Raw genomic sequence first — 23251 nt, forward strand, 5'->3', positions numbered from 1 at the left:
GCCAGGGCACCTCGCATTTCAGCACAATACTGTAGTAATTCTATGTGTGAGGGGGTTTTGTCTTTTATGTTACTGTGTAGGCTAATTAAAATGGCTTCTTTGTTATGTTATACTTAGGAATGCTTCTTTGTTATGCTAAACACTGAGAAAGTCCTTCCCACTAGCAGTTTGTTTTGTATTATCTATTGATATGAGGACGAATGAACCAATTGGGATATTTGTTATGTTTTTGGTGTATTTGAAGATACTGTATGCGCGGGGTTTTGAGGAGAAGGTGGGAGAGCAAGACAGAGGATGGACCAGGTGCTGTGAGTCCGCTAACGGGGTCGGACCCCGAGGAGGGCATTCGGTGAGGAGAGGAGACGGAGACGGACTCGTGTGAAGCGTCTGGTCGACCACCGTTGTTGGTCCCAGGCGACCGGTCGAGGTGGTCCGAAGGGTCGTAGGGTGAAGAAGAAGGGTCTTGAGCTCCAACTGTTTTGTGCACGAAGGGATTGAACTTTGATAAGTGTGACGCCTTTTATTTTCCTTTTATATTTTATCTCTATTAATTATATAGTTCCAGTAATATCTATAAACTGTAAATCATTTAATCGCATCTGGTGTATTGTCTGTTATTTGGGTGGGGTGGGGTACATCACACAGCATCCACACAAACGAATTACCCAGTTTGGCGGGGCCGAGAGACCCTGAGGCTGGCCAGGGGGGCTACATGTGTATTGCACTGCACCGCAAAATAAAGTATATTTCATGACATATGTGAGTGATGATAAACCTGATTCTGATATGGGTCCCTATTGCGGGCTGAGAGTGGGAAGGGGGCAGGGAGAGGGGAACCATGGTTGGGAAATCAGGGGTGGGAAGCAGCAGCGACATTCTGCAATGATCAATAAAGCAATTGTTTGGAATCAAATGACCTTGCCTGGTGTCTCAGGGCTGGGTGTGCCTGCACCCGTGCCACCCCCTGCCCCTGGCACTGCTTCTCTGCCACCTGTTCCACACCCCTCCCGCGGCACTCCAGCCTCACCATTCGCAACAAACTTTGCCCTCACCAGATTTACAAACGGGCTCTTCATTCCACATTGAGAAATGCAGTACTGTGCAAAAGTCTTAGACACCTTAGCTATATATATAAATATTTGCCTAAGACCTTGGCACATTACTGTACATACTTTTGGAGGCTTTCGTAAATAAAATGGCAGAGGCGTTTTAAGTTTAACCGTAACAACTCAATTCATTGTCAACCAAACGCAGAACATAAAATCTGGTTTAAAAAAAAGGTCACGTCGTCACGTCAGACCAGTCTCTTAAGGTGAACTGTGGCTCAAGGTCGGTGGTTGTGAATTAAGTTTCTACATTACCCTGCACTCTGATCACGAGTGTACTTTGAAACTTTGAATAAATCAGCGGGGTCTGGTCCAGCCAAAATCAGTAATAGTTTAAGCATGTGATTAAAATGTAACAAACCACAGGTATAATCTCAATAGGTGCGTTTATCTGATCTGCCACTCTTAATATGAAAGATATATGGGATTAGTTACAAACAAGAGAAAATCTGCAGATGCTGGAAATCCGAGCAACACACACAAAATGCTGGAGGAACTCGGCAGGCCAGGCAGCAAGTAGAGAAAAGAGTACAGTCGACATTTCGGGCTGAGACCCTTCGGGAGGAATTAATTTAACTTGGAATGATCTGTCTGGGAGGCATGCAAATAAGACCTCTTTGCTGTTTCTCGGTACACGCGGCAATAACAACATCATCGTTACGTGCCGTGTCGTATGATGCAGATGATCATGTGTGACCTCACCAGCGTCCTTTATAACTACATCATGACTCACAAGTTTTATACTCAAGAAGGGCGGTGTGCCAAATGCCACTTCACTTCACCACATACCTGTGACCCCATCTTTAGGGAACCATGCACACTTGTATTTGGTCCATCCGTAATTTCATCTCTGACTACTGAATCTGAATCTGAGGCATCCATGCTGGTCTCGGTGCTGCCCCCCAGTGTTCGCTCGGCAGAAGACAAGCTGCATCATGTTCAACTGCAGACTGCTGCAACATTGATGGACTCGGGGACTTGGACTTTATTTTTGTGGGTGACTGTATTTTACTGATATGTTTTATGGGGTTGCTATATGTGCCACTCACAACACGTTGGAGGAACACAGCAGGTCGGGCAGCATCCGTGGAAATGATCAGTCGACGTTTCGGGCCGGAACCCTGCGTCAGGACTGTAGGGGGAAAGGGCAGAGGCCCTATAAAGAAGGTAGGGGGAGGGTGGGAAGGAGAAGGCTGGTAGATTCTAGGTGAAAAACCAGTAAGGGGAAAGATAAAGGGGGTGGGGGAGGGGAAGCAGGGAGGGGATAGGCAGGAAAGGTGAAGAAGGAATAGGGGAAAACACAATGGGTAGTAGAAGGAGGCGGAACCATGAGGGAGGTGATAGGCAGCTGGGGGAGGGGCCAGAGTGAAATAGAGATAGGGGAAGGGAGGGAGAGGGAATTACCAGAGGTTGGAGAATTCAATGTTTGTACCAAGGGGCTGGAGACTACCTAGACGGTATATGGGTGTTGCTCCTCCAACCTGACTTTAGCCTCATCATGGCAGTAGAGGAGGCCACGTATGGACATAACTGAATGGGAATGTGAAGCAGAGTTGAAGTGGGTGGCTACCGGGAGATCCTGTCTGTTGTGGCGGACGGAGCGGAGGTGCTCGACGAAACGGTCCCCCAATCTGCGTCGGGTTTCACCGATGTAGAGGAGGCTGCACCAGGATCACCGGATGCAATAGATGACCCCAACAGACTCACAAGTGAAGTGTTGCCTCACCTGGAAGGACTGTTTGGGCCCCTGAATGGTGGCAAGAGAGGAGGTGTAGGGACAGTGTAGCACTTACGCTCACAGGGATAAGTGCCGGGTGGGAGATGTTCCCACACCATTGACCTCATTTTATCTTGTTATTTCACGTTCTCATTATTTATTGCTGTTTATTTATATCTGCATTTGCACAGTTTCTCTTCTTGTTGATCTTTCACTGATCCTGTCATAGCTCCCATTCTATAGGTTTGCTGATTATGTCCGCGAGGGAAAAATAAAGAACCTCAGGGTTGTATATGTATGCTGATAATAACATTTACTTAGAGCTTTGAACTTTGAAAATGACATTAAGTAATCTTGAAGTGAAGGGCTGGGGATGGATGCATGTTGCTAAATGCAGCAACTGCAGGTGATGTCTTGTAACACTCTTTGTTGCCCATGCATTGGACCCACCTGTTTCCACTAATGCGTAAGTTTACTGATGGACAGCAACTCCCCAACGGCTCAGTGTGTGACTGTTTCATCCAGACCCCGAAAGTAAAATCATTACCTACCCCTGACGACACCGGGAAAGAGCGAGGCACGCCGGACATGCCCAGCTTGTGCTGGATCACAGCTGACGATACAATCTGTGCAGACGACAGGGCCAGAGCTTTGTCTTTGGCTGACTGGTCCTAGTGGATGAGAGAAGAGGCTGTGAGACAGAACACCGTGCTGCTACGAAGCAGTCTTGCGGCAGGACTCAATGATCACCCCGTCGCTAACTGGACGACTCGAATCTCTTCGCCGCCCTTCCCAACTTCAGGACAACACAAAGCTCAGTGTAGTCTGAGGAGCAGTCACCGTTGCAATGGAGGCCTCAGGGAGACAATGGACAAATCGTGTACAGTGTGCCTACAATGAGCAATGTGGGCTATCAGTGATGAGGGAGGCAGGTGCAGTCACGCTGACTGGGGGATTAATGTTAATCCTTGGATGCTGAGACAATGGTGGTCAGGAGATTGCTAGCATCTAATATCGGACAGTAAGGAAAGCCTTGGTTTAACGTCTTCTGCTAAACATCACGGAGCCTTCAAACAACAGGTGCTTCCTCAGCAGCACTCTCCTACAGTGGGTGCATCCTCAGTATCGCTCCTCCTACAGTGGTGCTCCCTCAGTACCACCCTCCTACAGTGGGTGCTCCCTCAGTACCGCCCCTCCTACAGTGGGTGCTCCCTCAGTACCACCCTCCTACAGTGGGTGCTCCCTCAGTACCGCCCCTCCTACAGTGGGCGCTCCCTCAGTACCACCCTCCTACAGTGGGTGCTCCCTCAGTACTGCCCCTCCTACAGTGGGTGCTCCCTCAGTACTGCACCCCCTACAGTGGGCACTCCCTCAGTACTGCCCCTCCTACAGTGGGCGCTCCCTCAGTACCACCTTCCTGCAGTGGGTGCTCTCTCAGTATCACTCCTCCTACAGTGGGCACTCCCTCAGTAGCACCCTCCTACAGTGAGTGCTCCCTCAGTGCTGCCCCTCCTACAGTGGGTGCTCCCTCAGTACTGCCCCTCCTACAGTGGGTGCTCCCTCACTGCTGCCCCTCCTACAGTGAGTGCTCCCTCAGTGCTGCCCCTCCTACAGTGGGTGCTCCCTCAGTACTGCCCCTCCTACAGTGGGTGCTCCCTCAGTACTGCACCCCCTACAGTGGGCACTCCCTCAGTACTGCCCCTCCTACAGTGGGCGCTCCCTCAGTACCACCTTCCTGCAGTGGGCGCTCCCTCACTGCTGCCCCTCCTACAGTGAGTGCTCCCTCAGTACTGCCTCTCCTACAGAGGGTGCTCCCTCAGTGCTGCCCCTCCTATAGTGGGCGCTCCCTCAGTACTGCCCCTCCTACAGTGGGTGCTCCCTCAGTACTGCCCCTCCTACAGTAGGCGCTCCCTCACTACTGCCCCTCCTACAGTGGGCGCTCCCTCACTACTGCCCCTCCTACAGAGGGTGCTCCCTCAGTACTGCCCCTCCTACAGAGGGTGCTCCCTCAGTACTGCCCCTCCTACAGAGGGTGCTCCCTCAGTACTGCCCCTCCTATAGTGGGCGCTCCCTCAGTACTGCCCCTCCTACAGTGAGTGCTCCCTCAGTACTGCCCCTCCTATAGTGGGCGCTTCCTCAGTACTGCCCCTCCTACAGTGGGCGCTCCCTCACTACTGCCCCTCCTACAGAGGGCGCTCCCTCACTACTGCCCCTCCTACAGTGGGCGCTCCCTCACTACTGCCCCTCCTATAGTGGGCGCTCCCTCAGTACTGCCCCTCCTACAGTGAGTGCTCCCTCAGTACTGCCCCTCCTATAGTGGGCGCTCCCTCAGTACTGCCCCTCCTACAGTGGGTGCTCCCTCACTACTGCCCCTCCTACAGAGGGTGCTCCCTCAGTACTGCCCCTCCTACAGTGAGTGCTCCCTCAGTACTGCCCCTCCTACAGAGGGTGCTCCCTCAGTACTACCCCTCCTACAGTGAGTGCTCCCTCACTACTGCCCCTCCTACAGAGGGTGCTCCCTCACTGCTGCCCCTCCTACAGGCGTCCATCATTAAGGACACCCATCAGCCAGGATTGGTGAAGCTGAAGGCACACGCTCCACAATTCAGGAATTGCCTCCCCCCCTCACCCACCCCCCACCTTCAGATTTCTGATTGGACTTTGGAATCCATAAACACTACCTCAGTACTTTTTTCCTCTTTTTAAAGAACTTCTTGAATTTAACTTTTTAAAATGTATATATATACTGCCCTTCCACAGTGGGTGCATTATAATATATAGTTAATACTGTCATTCACAGAGTTTAATTATTAAATGTACTGTGACCACATAACCACAAATTTCATGACATGTGCCAGTGATATTAAAGTTGGTTCTGAGTTCCTCCACCATTTTGTATGTGTTGCTCTGCATTTCCAGCATCTGCAGAACCTCTTGCATTAACAGTGGGAAGAACTTGTTCCCCATTGTAGCTGCTGCTCATTTGCAGGGCTGGTATCTGAAGTAAACTGATCTCACCCCTGTTCGAGAAGGACCAAACTGTACAGCCAGGGATTCTAACTGCAGAAGGAATATTTCCCCTCGGACCTACTGTATTCTTAACAGAGCACTCAGTGTGGTTCGGAGCAGAACGTCAGAATTTGAACATTAATTAAAGTGGGCAGCAGGACGTGGGCATTGCAGGCAATTGTCCAGCGTTCATTGTAAATGCCAGGCTGCCTTGAGTAGGCGATGGTGGGAGACTTTCACTGCTGCAGAGTCCTTTGTGTGATGCTATTCACACCATTCTGCTGGACGGGGAGTTCCAACAAATAGTGACAAGAGGAACAGCGACGCACTCTGAGTAGCCACTTTATTAGATCCCTCCTCTACGCAGTAAACTGGCCACTGAGTGTATCTTCATGATCTTCTGCTGCTGTAGCCCATCCACTTCAGGGTTCAACATGTTGTGCGTTCAGAGATGCCCTTCTGCACACCACTGTTGTATCACGCGGTTATTTGAGTTCCTGTCACCTTCAACAAGTCTGGCCATTCTCCTCGGACCTCTCTCATTATCAAGGTGCTTTTGCCCACAGGACTGCCGCTCGCTGGACATTCTTCTGTTTCACGCACCATTCTCTGTAAACTCTAGAGACCATTGTGCGTGGTAATGTTGCAGCTATATAAGACCTTGGTCAGACCCCGCTTGGAGGCTGTGTTCACGTCTGGTCACCTCACTACAGGAAGGATGTGGATGCTACAGAGGGAGTGCAGAGGAGATTTACAAGGATGTTGCCTGGATTGGAGAGCATAACTTACGAGAATAGGTTGAGTGAGCTTGGCCTTTTCTCCTTGGAGCGACGGAGGGTGAGAGGTGACTTGATGGAGGTGTATAAGATGATGAGAAGCATTGATTTTGTGGATAGCCGGAGGCTTTCTACCATGGCTAACACGAGGGGGCATAGTTCTAAGGTGCTTGGCAATAGGTACTGGGGGGATGTCAGGGGTAAGTTTTTCACACAGAGAGTTTTGGGTGCATGGAATGCACTGCTGGCGGTGGCAATGGAAGCGGATACAATATGGTCTTTTAAGAGCCTCTTAGGTACATGAAGCTTAGAAAAATAGAGGACTATGTGCTAGGGAAATTCTAGGCAGTTTCCAGAGTAGGTTACATGGTCAGCACAACATTGTGGGCCGAAAGGCCTGTAATCTGCTGTAGATTTCTACGTTCTATTTTCTAAAATCCTAGGAGATTGGCAGTTTCTGAGATACACAAACCATTGAGTTGGCACTAACAATCATTCCACGGTCAAAGTCACTTAGATAGTATTTCTTCTCCTTTCTGATGTTTGGTCTGAACAACAACTGAACCCCGTGACCATGTCAGCATGCTTTTTTGCATTGAGTTGCCATCGCACGATTGGCTGATTTGATAGTTACCTTGATGAGCATGTGTACGAATGGGCCTAATAAAGTGGTCACTGAGTGCATTTCCAACTAGGACGGTAGACTCAGAGGGTGATGGACCTATAATTCTGGTGTCCATGTTCTTCCTGGTGGTAGAGATCACAGGTCCAGATGCAAGGGCGATGCATGTGACAATTTTACATACTGCAGCTAGGTGGCGCTGGTGTGGCGTGGAAATTAGTATAATGGATAGGGGAGAGAATCAAGTCATGGATGGTGTTTAAACTCAGAGTTAAATTCACCCAAGCAATGAAAAATATCCAATACTGTCCTAATGTATGCCTTGTTGGTAGGATAAAGAGATGGCTCATTTGTCACGGAAAGTACAAACAGCTCTTGTAACCCTATGGTTCGTGTTTCTGACGAAGCTGACCCCTCAGCTTGTGGATAGTGGGGAACAGAAACAGAACGTTACAAAGGAGGCACAACAGCACCTCTATTAGAAACGTGCAGATTCAGCATGGCATCCTAGACTTTGACCAACTTCTATCGAGGCACAGTGACTGCATTCCGACAAGTTGCATCACGTCCTGGTACGGAAAGACCAATGCCCAAAACCAGAAAAGCTTGCAAAAAGTGGTGGATACAGCCCAGTGCCAAGCCCGCTCCACCATTAAGCAGATTTACGAGGAGCACCGACTTAGGAAAGCAGCGTCAAAGACCTTAGACGAGCAGGTCACGCTCACTTCTCACTGGTGCCATCGGGGCAGAGGTACAGGAGCCTTAAGTCCCACACCACCAAGTTCAAGAACAGTTATTACCCTTCAACCATCAAGCTCCTGAACCAGAGTGGATAACTTCACTCACCTCAACGGTGAACTGACTCCACCACCTATGGGCTCACTTTCAAGGACTCCACAACTCACGTTCTCAGTATTATTTATCTATCTATATATTTACTTGGACAGATTATCTTCTTTTGCACACTGGTTGTTTGTCAGTCTTAGTTTGTGTTAAGTTTTTCACTGATTCTGTTGAAATTTCTGCAAGGAAACGTATCTCAGGGTAATATATGGTGACATATATGTTCTTTGATAACAATTTTACTTTGCTTTTGAACTTTTTAGGTGGTTAGGGATAATAACTACCTGACTTTTGTGTGAGGGTGGGGGAAGAGAGTAACCTGCCACTCACCAGCTCACGGTTCTGATGTTGGGAACAGTGTGCGCACGGTTCCAATTGTCAGCGGACATTTCCACTGCTGAAACGACAAGAGGAAGATTACCACTGAAGCAGTTGTTGGTGGCTGCTCCAAAGACTTTGCCCTTCCGAGCCAACGACTCCTCTGGTTGGGAGTTCAGCCTTCTGAGAGTGGAGCTCAAGTAAGAACAACGTCTTGGTGTAGCCGTTGAGCTAAACAACAGGATCCTAATGCTGGCCTTGGTCAATAGTACTATGCCAGGGACAATTACAACAGACTGGTCTCTGCACTGGAGCCAGTTGTGACATGGTCGTGTACACCTTGGGGCAGTTACAATGCATCCTTGGGTTCAAGCTTAACGTGAATTTTATTATCATGCCACCACCTACAACCCCAAGGTTCTTTTTCCTGTGGGCAGAGTCAGCGAATCCATGGAATAGTAACTATAACAGGGTCAATGAAAGAGCAAGTAGAACACAGAAGACAACAAAGGAAGGATGTGGAAGCATTGGAAAGGGTTCAGAGGAGATTTACCAGGATGCTGCCTGGTTTAGAGAGTATGCATTATGATCAGAGATGAAGGGAGCTAGGGTTTTACTCTTTGGAGAGGAGGAGGATGAGAGGAGACATGATAGAGGTGTACAAGATAATAAGAGGAATAGATAGAGTGGATAGCCAGCGCCTCTTCCCCAGGGCACCACTGCTGAATACAAGAGGACATGGCTTTAAGGTAAGGAGTGGAAATTTCAAGGGGGATATTAGAGGAAGGTTTTTTACTCAGAGAGTGGTTGGTGCGTGGAATGCACTGCCTGAGTCAGTGGTGGAGGCAGATACACTAGTGAAGTTTAAGAGACTACTAGACAAGCGTATGGAGGAATTTAAGGTGGGGGGTTATATAGGAGGCAGGGTTTGAGGGTCAGCACAACATTGTGGGCCGAAGGGCCTGTACTGTGCTGTACTGTTCTATATTCTATGTAAACTGTGCAAGTGCGAATATAAGTGAACAGCAATAAATAATGGGGACATCAGATCACAAGATAAAGAGTCCTTAAAGTGAGATCGTTGGTTGTGGGGACATCTCAATGGATGGGGCAAATGAGTGTAGTTACCACCTTTTGTTTAAGAGCCTGACGGTTGAGGGATAGTAACTGTTTTCTGAACCTGGTGGTGCGAGTCCTGAGGCTCTTGTACCTTCTACCAGATGGCAGCAGCGAGGAAAGAGCATGGCCTGGGTGGTGGGGATCTCGGATTATGGATGCTGCTTACTATTTTGGATGCTTTGCACCCTGTCCCCAAAGGAACACTGACTTGTTCATGGGTATTCATATATGGTTTGAATGATAATTAAACTTGATTTGATTTGATTTTCTACTGCAGTGTTTCATGTAGATGTGCTCACTGGTTGGGAGGGCGTTATCCGTGATGTACGGATTGAGTCCACTGCCTTTTGTAGGATTTTCCACTCAAAAGGCATTGGTGTTCCCATAATGCAGCCAGTCGGCGCACTTCCCTCTGCACATCTATAGAAGTTTGCCAAAGTTTGTGATGTCGTGCCGAATCTCTGCTGGCCCCTAAGGAACAGCATTTACTGTGAGTCTTTGAATACCCCCGCTCCCCCCCGCAAAGGGAGAGTGAAGTTTTGTGTTCACCAGGGCAAGGCAGTGAGACTGAGCGACAACCAAGAAAAAAGAGGCGGCGACACTGAGGTTGTACAGTCCAGCTGCCTCCCGCCAGGGGCAGCTACGGTGAAGTTATGTGCCTGTTATTTAGTGATAAGAAATGGTATGGACACTTAAATTCTTTCAAAACTGTTGTGTGTTTGATATGTCAATAACATTTGACTAATCTTGTGTATATATTAATCTTGTGTATACAGTTAGTCCTGACGAAGGGTCTCAGCCTGAAATGTCGACTGTACCTCTTCCTAGAGATGCTGCCTGGCCTGCTGCGTTCACCAGCAACTTTGATGTGTGTTGCTTGTGTATATATTGTTCAATTAAGCTTTCCTGTTGCTTTAAACAATTCATTACCGGTTATATGGATGCATACGTTGATTGTATACGTCATCACGCTCGTGATACGTGCGCGCCTCGCTTAAAGTAAACTAGAAGTTTCCCCAGCATTTTGGGACTTGCATTTGAATTAGTTTAATGTTTTGAAGTTACAAAACATAATAAAAAAGGATTCAATGTATTCTGTTCATCAAGTTGCCCGCGAGGAGGGTTAGAAGTCACAAGCTGTGAGAGCAGGTGAGCCCTTACCTTCAGTTTGCTGTGTATCTCACGGGACTTCCGTCGAGCGAGTACCTGAATGTGACTCGATACCTGTCGGAGAAGGGAGATGGCAACTCTGGAGTGAGAGGCAGGGTTTTCACTGTCCGTCCACCGTGACCGGGAGAGATCGCCAGCCCGAAGCTGCCTGTCTAGGGACCACTCACCCACAGCCAAACGCCACAGTCACCGAGAATATAGTCTGTATGTATAGGCATCAGACACACAGCTTGCATATACTTGTGTGTGTATATAGAACAGTACAGGCTCTTTAGCCCATGATTGTCGACCTTTCAACTTACTCCAAAGTCAATCTAACTCTTCCCTCCCACATAGCACACCACTTTCCTGTCATCCATGTCCCTATCTAATAGTCTTTTAAGTATATCCACCTCTACCACCGCGTTCCACGCACCCTCCACTCTCCGGGTAAATACCTTACCTCTAACATCCCCCCCTATACTTCCCTCCAATCGCCTTAAAATTATGTTGTCTCCTATTAGCCATTGTTGCTCTGGGAAAGAGTGGCTGGCTGATGCGCCTTGTACATATAAACACACACACACAACACTTTCAGAAAGTTCTGGACAAACCTGCTTCCGAGTCCGTGTTTTCCCCGTGCGCAGCTTGATGTATCTGGCAATTAACTCATTCCGCCCTGAGGGGAAAGAAACGAGAGCTAGTAACCGGTCACTGAAGCAGCGTCAAGTTAACCGTATTAACTGCGCCCGTAAATATGAAGCGTCTGCAGTGGATCTACAAGAAAGCAGATGGTCTCTAATTTATTAAAGCATAGACTGCACAAGAACTGCTTACATGGTGCAGTTTTATTTGGGTACCACACTGTAACAGGCCCAATGAGGCCACACCACCCCAGAACACCCATGAGACCAATGAACCTACTAATCTGTACATCTTTGGGATGTGGGAGGAAACCGGAGCACCCGGAGGAAACCCACGCGGTCATGGGGAGAACGTACAAACTCCTTACAGACAGCAGCAGGAATTGAACGTGGGTCACAAGTGCTGTAACTGAGTTAAGCTAGCCGCTATGCTACCTATGCTACTATGTTGGTGTGTGGCCAAGTGGTTAAGATGTCGGTCTAGTGATCTGAAGGTCACTAGTTCGAGCCTCAGCTGAGGCAGCGTGTTGTGTCCTTGAGCAAGGCACTTAACCACACATTGCTCTGCAACGACACCGGTGCCAAGCTGTATGGGTCCTAGTGCTCTTCCCTCAGACAACATCGGTGGCATGGAGAGGGGAGACTTGCAGCATGGGCAACTGCCAGTCTTCCAAACAACCTTGCCCAGGCCTGCGCCCTGGAGAGTGAGACTTTCCAGGCGCAGATCCATGGTCTTGCAAGATTAACGGATGCCTTAACATTAATTGAATTGTCAGGATTAAGTTAGAGGTTGCAGGGTGGTGAGGCTTGAAGGGTCTGAAGGGCCTATTCCACACTGTATCTGAACAAATAAATAGGATTGAAAATACACATGGACTAAGATGTTAACTGTCCTGTGCTATCACCAGTGGGATCATCAGTTGATCTGCCACCTGTCTTCAGAAGTTTCGGCCCACTTATGATCAAGACTCCCTTGAGGTGGTGGGCCAGCAGTGCTAAAGCACCACCTCCCACTGGTGAGCTTAAAAACTTGGCATCTGCCTCTATCAGAGTTGTTGGTCACTTCCATCCAACAGGTAGTCTGCTCTTCAGGTGTCTATGCAACTACTGAAGGGTTTGCAAGATATGTGTACACTGTCTGACTATCTGCCCCTCTGGACGTACTTGGTCCACACCCATGCTGATCCTGTCTCTGCTGCCTCAGCTACAGCCCTGCTGGTTGACTTGATCTCTCTTCTAGTGAAGCCAAGGTCATGCAGCCACTTCTGGAAAGTGAACACAATAAACCCACAGCAGCCTACTTCGAACGGATAGCATGAGACCTTCCACCCTCTTTAAATATGGTTAAATCCTACCACACGTTCCTCCTCCTCTGAAGTAGGAGTTTGGGGAAGAAGATCACCACCTCTTTCACAAAGGTAATTAACGGTGGGGCCTGCGAGCAATGACCACAATCGAGGGTACACACGTACAGATCTGCCTCGTGGGATCGTGGGCATGGTTTGGGTCTGGTCTGCCTTGTTCAGCAGCAAACCAGCCCATTGACTCGTCGAGCTCCCAATCCCCACACCACACACCAAACTCTGCCTTTGCAAGTCTAGATTGTCCCTCAGCCTGAGGGTCCTGATATTCTTATTGTCCATGGGCCTGTTCACACATGGTGAAGGGGACCAATATCCTGGCGGGTAAGTTTAATAGAGCTGTTAGGGAGGGTTTAAACTAATTTGGCAGGGGGATGGGAACCGGAATGATAGAGCGGAGGAAGGGGAAAACAGAAATAAATCTAAGATAATGAGCAGTAAGGATGTCAGGAAAGACAGGCAGGTGATGGGGCAAATTTGTAGCCATTGGGATGAGTTGCAGTGCAATAAAGTTGCAGTGAAATCAAAGCAAAAAGTATCAAATACTGGTCTTAAGGTGTTGTACTTAAATGCACGCAGTATAAGGAATAAGGTGGATGATCTTGTCGTACAGCTACAGGTTGGCAGGTATGATATTGTCGCCATCACTGAGACCTGGCTAAAGGATGCATGTCTCTGGGAGCTGAACGTCCAAGGATACACAGTGTATTGGAAGGATAGGAAGGTAGGCAGAGGGGGAGGCGTGGCTTTATTGGTAAGAAATGATATTAAATCATTAGAAAGAGGTGATATAGGATCGGAAGGTGCAGAATCTTTATGGGTTGAGCTAAGGAATAGCAGGGGTAAAAGGACCCTGATGGCAGTTATTTATAGGCCTCCAAACAGCTGCAGGGATGTGGACTACAAATTACAACTGGAAATAGAAAAGGCTTGTCAGAAGGACCGTGTACGATAATTGTGGGGGATTTTAACATACGAGTAGATTGGGAAAATCAGGTCAGCACTGGATCTCAAGAGAGAGAATTTGTAGAATGTCTGCGAGATGGCTTTTTAGAACAGCTTGTTGTTGAGCCCACTAGGGGATCAGCTGTACTGGATTGGGTATTGTGTAATGAGCCGGAGGTGATTGGAGAGATTGAGGTGAAGGAACTCTTAGGAGACAGTGATCATAACATGATTGAGTTCACTGTGAAATTAGAAAAAGAGAAGCCGAAATCTGATGTGTCGGTATTTCAGTGGAGTAAAGGAAATTACAGTGGCATGAGAGAGGAACTGGCCAAAGTTGACTGGAAAGGGACACTGGTGGGAAGGACGGCAGAGCAGCAGTGGCTGGAGTTTATGCAAGAAATGAGGAATGTGCAAGACAGATATATTCCAAAAAAGAAGAAATTTTCGAGTGGAAAAAGGATGCAATCGTGGCTGACAAGAGAAGTCAAAGCCAAAGTTAAAGCAAAGGAGAGGGCATACAAGGAAGCAAAAATTAGTGGGAAGAGAGAGGATTGGGAAGTTTTTAAAACCTTACAAAAGGAAACCAAGAAGGTCATTAAGAGAGAAAAGATTAACTATGAAAGGAAGCTAGCAAATAATATCAAAGAGGATACTAAAAGCTTTTTCAAGTATATAAAGGGTAAAAGACAGGTGAGAGTAGATATAGGACTGATAGAAAATGATGCTGGAGAAATTGTAATGGGAGATGAGGAGATGGCAGAGGAACTGAACGGGTATTTTGCATCAGTCTTCACTGAGGAAGACAGCAGTATACCGGACACTCAAGGGTGGCAGGGAAGAGAAGTGTGCACAGTCACAATTACGACAGAGAAAGTATTCAAGAAGCTGAATAGGCTAAAGGTAGATAAATCTCCTGGACCAGATGGAATGCACCCTTATGTTCTGAAGGAAGTAGCTGTGGAGATTGCGGAGGCATTAGCGATGATCTTTCAAAAGTCGATAGATTCTGGCATGGTTCCGGAGGTCTGGAAGATTGCAAATGTCACTCCGCTATTTAAGAAGGGGGCAAGGAAGCAAAAAGGAAATTATAGACCTGTTAGCTTGACATCAGTGGTTGGGAAGTTGTTGGAGTCGATTGTCAAGGATGAGGTTACAGAGTACCTGGAGGCATATGACAAGATAGGCAGAACTCAGCATGGATTCCTTAAAGGAAAATCCTGCCTGACAAACCTATTACAATTTTTTGAGGAAATTACCAGTAGGCTAGACAAGGGAGATGCAGTGGATGTTGTATATTTGGATTTTCAGAAGGCCTTTGACAAGGTGCCACACATGAGGCTACTTAACAAGATAAGAGCCCATGGAATTATGGGAAAGTTACATACGTGGATAGAGCGTTGGCTGATTGGCAGGAAACAGAGAGTGGGAATAAAGGGATCCTATTCTGGTTGGCTGCCGGTTGCCAGTGGTGTTCCGCAGGGATCAGTGTTGGGGCCGCTTCTTTTTACATTGTACATCAACGATTTAGATTATGGAACAGATGGCTTTGTGGCTAAGTTTGCTGACGATACGAAGATAGGTGGAAGGGCCGGTAGTGCTGAGGAAATAGAGAGTCTGCAGAGAGACTTGGATAGATTGGAAGAATGGGCAGAGAAGTGGCAAATGAAGTACAATGTTGGAAAGTGTATGGTTATGCACTTTGGCAGAAAAAATAAACCGGCAGACTATCATTTAAATGGGGAAAGAATTCAAAGTTCTGAGATGCAACGGGACTTGGGAGTCCTCGTACAGGATACCCTTAAAGTTAACCTCCAGGTTGAGTCAGTAGTGAAGAAGGCGAATGCAATGTTGGCATTCATTTCTAGAGGAATAGAGTATAGGAGCAGGGATGTGATGTTGAGGCTCTATAAGTCGCTGGTGAGACCTCACTTGGAGTACTGTGGGCAGTTTTGCTCTCCTTATTTAAGAAAGGATGTGCTGACGTTGGAGAGGGTACAGAGAAGATTCACTAGAATGATTCTGGGAATGAGAGGGTTAACATATGAGGAACGTTTGTCCGCTCTTGGACTGTATTCCTTGGAGTTTAGAAGAATGAGGGGAGACCTCATAGAAACATTTCGAATGTTAAAAGGCATGGACAGAGTGGATGTGGCAAAGTTGTTTCCCATGATTGATGGGGGAGTCTAGTACAAGAGGGCATGACTTAAGGATTGAAGGGCGCCCTTTCAGAACAGAAATGCAAAGAAATTTTTTTAATCAGAGGGTGGTGAATCTATGGAATTTGTTGCCACGGGCAGCAGTGGAGGCCAAGTCATTGGGTGTATTTAAGGCAGAGATTGATAGGTATCTGAGTAGCCAGGGCATCAAAGGTTATGGTGAGAAGGCAGGGGAGTGGGACTAAATAGGAGAAAATGGATCAGCTCATGATAAAATGGCGGAGCAGACTCGATGGGCCGAATGGCCTACTTCTGCTCCTTTGTCTTATCGTCTTATGGTCTTATGGTGGGTTATGCCTCCCAATCTCCATATTACTTGGGCCTACCAACTATTAGAAGGTCTAGGTAGAATGGAAATGGAGAGAATGTTTCCAGTAGTGGGGGAGTCTAGGACCAGAGGGCACAGCCTTAGAATAGAGTCTATTTAGAACAGAGATGAGAAAGAATTTCTTTAGCCAGAAGGTGGTGAATCTGTGGAATTCATTGCCACAGGTGGCTGTGGGCCAAGTCATTAGGTACGTTGAAAACAGAGGTTGCTAAGTTCATCATAAGAGTGTCAAAGGTTATGGAAAAAAGGCAGAAGAACGGGGTTGAGGGAAATTAAATCACCATGATCAAATGGCAGAGCAGACTCAATGGGCTGAATGGCCTAATTCTGCTCCTATGTCTTAAAATTTTGTAGCTTTAAGGCTCTTGGTGAATAATTGCCAACTATCTTTACAATTAAATTGGAGATTACGGTAACAGGAACGTGAAGTATTAGGAAAATTTGAAGTTCATTTATTATAGAAGTATGCATACATTATACTAACTTGAGATTTGTGTGCTTGCAGGCAGTCACAAAACAAAGAAACCAAAAGATCCCATCAACAATAAGGAGACGGTCAAACACCCAATGTGCAGAGAGATAAAATGACAAATGGTGCAAACAATAAAAGTAAACAAGCAGCATTCAGAATGAAAGTGAGTCCACAGACATGAAGCCCAGAGCAGACCACAGCCACAGTTCAGTGCAGAGCCGAGTAAACGTCACACAGCAGTGAGCAGAACCGTCCCGACCCTCGCCTGAGATCCCACACCCTGCCTTTTCACTCTAGCCCAGCATTTAAATCGTCTAAACATCGGGAGGGATTAAAAATACAGGGGTTGGGGGGGGAACCCATCTTTTAAAATGGATAAATTGCTAGGCTTGAATGTAAAATGGCCCAGGCTGAGGCTTTGACTGTAGCTTTACAATCCTCATATGAGTGTTTTGGTGCCCTGCCACAATTCCCCTTTATATGCCTGCCAGTCTCCATCCTAGATCAAGCAAGTCTAGTTTATCTAACCTTCCCTGACAGTTACACTTTTCCAATTCTGCCAACATCCTGTAAACCTCCTCTGCACCCTCTCCAGTGCAATGGTGTCTTTCCTATAATGTGCTGGCTGGAACTGAACATAAATCACAAGTTGTGCCCTGACTAGCATACAATGTGAGCACAATCTTCCTGATTTTATAAACTAGGCTTCATCTAATAACAGTGTAGCTTCCTACCCACCTTTAAGGATCTAAGGACATACTCTCCAAGCTTGCTTTGCTCCTCCACTCTATTAAATGCTTTCCCATTTATTTATTGGGCATTGAAACATTTCCCATTCAATTCTGCTTACAACTCCTCGGGCAATGATCCATTATCCATGCCTGCTTACAGCAAGACCTCAACAATATTTAGGCACGAGTTGCCGAGGTGATGGAGACCCCTGTGTCCCAGTAGAACCAAGCAGTGTCATTCTCGAACCAGAGAGAGTTTCACCATTGACTCTCGGTCCATCTGTTGCCCTCTATTTAGTACCTCAGTCGCTGCCCTGCACTGTTAAGACTTTAAATAACTTTTTTATAATTCGCTTTATATAAGATCGTAAGACATAGGAGCAGAATTAGGCCATTTGGCCCATCGAGTCTGTACTGCTACTTCACCATGGCTGATCCATTTCCTTCTCAACCCCAATCTCCTGCCGTCTCCCTGGGACGTTTCACGGCCTGACTAATCAAGAATCTATCAACCGCCGCCTTAAATACACCCAATGACCTGGCCTCCACAGCTGCCTGTGACAATGAATTCCACAAATTCACCACCATCTGGCTGAAAAAAATTCCTCCACATCTGAGTTCTAAATGGACATCCCTCTATTCTGAGGTTGTTCCCTCTGGTCCTCGACTCCCCCACCACAGGAAACATCCTCTACACATCCACTCTATTTAGGCCTTTCAAAGATCTATCTGTTTTAAAGAGGTCATCCCTCGTTCTTCTAATTTCCAGCAAGTACAGGCCTAGAGCCATTAAACGCTCCAAATATGTTAACCCTTTCATTCCTGGAATCATTTTGTGAACTTCCTCTGAACCTCTTCAATGTCAGCACATTCTTTCTTAGATTAGGGGCCTAAAACTGCTCACACTATTTCAAGCGAGGCCTCACCAGTTCTTTATAAAGCCCCAACATTACATCCTTGCTTTTATATTCTAGTCCTCTCAAAATGAATGCCAACATTGTATTGGCTTTCCTCACCTCCGACTCAATCTGCTGGTTAACCTTTAGGGTATCCTGCATGAGGACTCCCGAGTCCATTTGCACCTCGAATTTTTGAATTTTCTCCCCGTTTAAAAAATAGTCTGTGCTTTTATTTCTTCAGCCAAAGTGCGTGACCATAGACTTCCCAACACTGTAATCCATTTGCCACTTCTTTGCCCATTCTCCTAATCTGTAAATTCATGCTGATATTTATGCACATTTTATTCCATATCCATGCTTCTATCCTATTTTTATATATTTCTGTATAATTGAATATTGTCATTTTTTAATTGTATGTTGTGCCAACACTCCACAGAAATTTCTTCGTCGATACAAATATATAAGGCAAGAAAAGTACATCCTTCATCCGTGATAGTCAACATATTACCAGTGCTGGGCTCCCACTATAAATATACTGAGTGGCAGGAGGTCACGGCTGACCAGAAAACAACAGGACTGATCACCTAAACACGGTGGCTGCAGGGGAAGACCACAGCCCGGATATCCTGTGGTCAATGACTGACCTCTGACTCCCCAAAGCTTTTCCACCACACACAAAGCACGTCACGATCGTGACAATCCAGTCGGCCCTGTGTGGCACCTGCCCCCAAGGCGGACAAGGCCAGGTGGTCCGTGGCCGCAGAATCCCCTTCCAAACACACACCTTCCTTAGTTGGGGGTCCATAACCATTCCCTCGTTTGCACTGGTTCCAAATCCAGGAACTTCCTACCCAACTATATTTCATCAGATCTTTACCTGGACTCCTGTCTGTCATCTTCTGATAGAATTAGGAATGAGTATTAAGCACCAGGCCTGCCATTTATACCCAGATCATACCTAAAGTTAAAGGTTTATTGGATCTGTACACAAACACATAAAATAAAATTATGGGGTTTTAAGTTAATTGCATTCAGCTTTTATTATACATTTTAAATGATCGTGAAGCAGTATTAATGTGCCCCCTGCCAAGATCCAAACTTGTCTTTTTCCGTTGCTAGGCAACCATGTCAGCCTTTGGCCTGTTTTTCTTTGCTCCATTCTTCAGGGTTCCTGCAATTTGCTTCTGAATGTGAGTCTGCAGCTTGCTGCCGGGAATTGTGCTGCGGTTCCCTTAGGGACCAGCAGGTGCAGAGCTTTTCATCGCACTGGCAGCCCGCAAGACCTCTTGCTCTGGCAAGCAGCTGCTGGCTGTCGCTCCCCTCTTGTCTCTTTCAGCTCCGAGCAACATTTATACAGGCCCCCTTGTACTTCACAAAGGGCCTCTAATGGATCAGCTGAACTAGAGTAAAGACGCTTTTAAACAGTGCTCTAAGAAACAAGGCTAACTGACTCTGGATTCTCCTTCTGTGCCCTCGCTATTTGTGCATGCAGCCACTCAGACAGGTTATTATTACAAAGGTGCCACATGGTTGTGCGTCTGTGTTTAGCTTCTCGTATGGTCCAATGCTTCTTTGCTGTGAAGATTTTTTTTTAAATCCCACACACAAGTAAAGTTCAAAACTGTAACACTTCAAACCAGAAGTTTATAATTAATGGTTTATAGTTTTTAAAAATTATTTTACCTGTTGTTTGTTTTACCAAGTCGTTGCTGTTTGGAAGGTTTTCTTTCCCATTGCCACCAATATCCATACTGATCTAAGATATTCTCCACACTCATCCAGACGTTCGTCCCTCTCCTGTACCCTACCAAGCAGCCCACCAAGAGGCCCTCCCCTCACTCGGTCTTGAAGAGCTTTAGTCTCTGGTGGTTATCACCATCCAGTGATCTTTCTCAACAGGGGACATTGATGGATAAGGTTAATCATGAACACAAGGGATTCTGCAGATACTGGAAATCCAGAGCAACACATGCAAAATGCTGGAGGAGGCAGCAGACCAGGCAGCATCTGTGGACAAGAGGAAATCTGCAGATGCTGGAATTTCAGGCAACACACCTAAAAGTTGCTGGTGAACGCAGCAGGCCAGGCAGCATCTCTAGGAAGAGGTACAGTCGACGTTTCGGGCCGAGACCCTTTGTCAGGACTAACGAAGTCCTGAAGAAGGGTCTTGGCCCGAAACGTTGACCGTACCTCTTCCTAGAGATGTTGCCTGGCCTGCTGCGTTCACCAGCAACTTTTAAGCATCTGTGGACACAGTCCTGTACACAATATTCTCAGTAATACATATTCATTGTCATCCCTTTATTTCAGTATTCATGCCCGACAATATCTAGGCCTCTGTCGGTCAGCGTCGAACATGGATGTTGTGTCCTAGCTGTCTAGATTCACAAGCCTGGGCAGTACGATATGGAGAGTGAGCTGTTGCCCAAGTAGCAGGCTCCCCCTCTCCACACATCTGATGAACCCAAAGGAACGGCAGAGACCGGTACAGTTTGGCACCAGTAACAACGCAGGAGTTGCCAGTCAGCGTTGAACTCAACGTAGGACTGCCTTAGGGACCCCAGCTCCGGATCTTACCCTTGGGGTTTACCCCTGAAGCCTTCACTATGAGTGGGTATAGCCACAAGGGAGTAGAGGTTTGAGATCAGAGTTTTCCTCCTCCGAAGTGAGTTGCCAACCGTAGCTGACGAGCCCCGTCTGCCCAAAGCGACTTGTTTTAAGGTGCCAGAAACCCACTTCTGTCTCTTCTCCTGTCAGTGGAAACGGTTCTGCCAAGCTTAGTAGCTAAGCCACACGTGAAGGCCAGGAGCTGGACTTGGTTGTCAGAGGCTATTTAAAGTTAGAGGCTAAAGTATGGATATGGAATAAAATGTGCAAAAATACATAAAAACAAGCGTGCATTTACAATGTAATATGTTAAGCTAATCCTGCCATCATATTGCCTCCTCTTTGTAATATTCTCTGTAGCCAAGCTCGTCCGCATTGGTTGCTGTCTCACAGCAAGTAACTGGAGTCACTGGTCAACAGCACGCGCTTTATAGAGATAAGAATGTTTCATTGGCATTGTACAGTATGCACTCAGTTCCTCACACACCAGCAACTTGGATCAGTCTTACCTTAAAAGGGAATAAATGCAGTTACTCTCGGTTTATGTCAGAGGTGCAGAATATACACAGTGGCCACTTTATTAGGTACCTTGTGTACATAGTAAAGTGGCCACTGTGTACATGCTCGTGGTCTTCTGCTGCTCTGGACTGTCCCCTTCAAGGTTCAACAAGTTGTGCGTTCAGAGATACTCTTCCGCACACCACTGTTGTAACGTGTGGTTATTTGAGTTACTTTTACCTTCCTATCAGCTTGAACCAATCTGGCCATTCTCCCCTGACCTCTCTCATTAACAAAACCTTCAAAACGTTGCATCATTTCTTAATGCATGTATGCATTTCTAAATGACAATAAAAGAGGACTGAGTGTTCTCATAATCCAAGATGTTTTCACCCACAGAACTGCCACTCACTGGACATTTTTTTTTTGTTTTCCCACACTATTGTCTGTAAACTCTAGAGACTGTTATGAGTAAAAATCCCAGAAGATCACCAGCTTCTGCCTGTCCTGCACATTCAGGGCGCCTCCCATCCCCACCCAACTAATAACAGTCACCTGCCGCTCATTCCTAACACATCACTGGCAGCCTGTTTAAACGCAGCTCTTGTCCACCCATCGAACCAGCCAGCCCCACCCAGTCGCTCTTAGCCTTTGCTCTCCCTGTCTAAAGTTTACCTCGTTGCCTGCTGCTGTGCTCAGTTTCTCTTCTCTCTTGTTTCATGGCCCCTTGCGGCTCATCATTTTGTGGTCTACTGTCAAAGTTGCCGTTCATCGCTGAATCTTCTCCGCTGCTCTGCTTTTGAGTCAAGCCCCTCTACATTTCCTGACAATCTCTGAGATACTCAAACCACCCCATCTGGCGCCAGCACAGTCAAAGTCACTTAGATCACATTTCTTCCCCATTCTGATGTTTGGTCTGAACAACAACTGAACCTTTTGACTGTGTCTGCGTGCTTTTATGCATTGAGTGGCTGCTGCGTGCTCTAATGATAGATATTTGCATTAAAGAGGAGATGTACAAGTCTACCTAATAAAGTGGCTATGGAGCGAATAACCAGAGGTCATAGTCATTCCCGAGGTTTTTTCCTTCCATCTGACTCCTTTGTAATATGATAGATTTTACAAAAAAAAAACAAGCAAAGGAAGACAAACTCTGCAAATAGAAAATAATACTGAGAACATTATTTGTAAAGAGTCTTTGAAAGTGACTGTACATCGTAGAATGAGTTCAGAGTAGTGGTGATTGGGGCCTGATGTTTGAGGGAGTAATAGCTTCTATAGCAGGGTTCGGTACCTCCTTCCTGACAGATGCAGTGAGAAGAGAGCATGGCCTGGATGGTGGATGCTGCTTTCCTGAGATTCATTTTCTTGTGGGCATTCACAGTAAATTCAAAGACACACAATAGAATCAATGAAAAACTGCACACAAAGACAGCCAACCAATGTGCGCAAGCCAACAAATTGTGCGAATACAACAAGAAACAAAAACTAAATAAACAGGGAGGAGGGGGGAACGTCGACTCAGACCATGAGAGGCCTGCGTCGAAAATAAGGCATTTTCATGTTTTACAAGGTGCAGATTGGAAGTCTGTGTGGGGCGCCACTCCTTGCACAGACACTAGAGCAATGTGTGGTTAAGTGCCTTGCTCAAGGGCACAAACACGCTGCCACAGCTGAGGCTCGAACTAGTGACCTTCAGATCACTAGACGAATGCCTTAACCACTTGGCCACGTGCCCACTACTGTGCAACTTGTGCAAAAAGAAACAAAAACTAAATAGACAAATAGATAGATACATACATACATTCATGCAGAAATAGATAAATATTAAGAACATGGGTTGCAGGATCCTTGAAAGTGATCCCATAGATTGTGAAATCAGTTCAGA

At 46.7% G+C, this 23251-nt stretch overlaps 1 protein-coding gene across 12 annotated transcripts in view; it reads right to left on the reverse strand.

Annotated features, from left to right (window-relative positions):
- Positions 1–23251, reverse strand: part of LOC140204835 (transcriptional enhancer factor TEF-1-like) — a 98492-nt gene that overhangs the window by 25387 nt on the left and 49854 nt on the right. For 10 of the 12 annotated variants that reach the window (XM_072271682.1, XM_072271679.1, XM_072271686.1 and 7 more), the window contains exons 3-5: positions 11274–11338; positions 10672–10734; positions 3375–3494 (exon numbers count right to left, since the gene is read on the reverse strand). In XM_072271682.1, coding sequence (XP_072127783.1) covers positions 3375–3494; positions 10672–10734; positions 11274–11338 — 248 coding nt within the window. The remainder of the gene's footprint in view (positions 1–3374; positions 3495–10671; positions 10735–11273; positions 11339–23251) is intronic. The other 2 variants (XM_072271680.1, XM_072271681.1) reach the window with 2 other exon arrangements.

This window comes from Mobula birostris, chromosome 11, assembly GCF_030028105.1.
Source record: "Mobula birostris isolate sMobBir1 chromosome 11, sMobBir1.hap1, whole genome shotgun sequence".
NCBI classification, from domain to species: Eukaryota; Metazoa; Chordata; class Chondrichthyes; order Myliobatiformes; family Myliobatidae; genus Mobula; species Mobula birostris.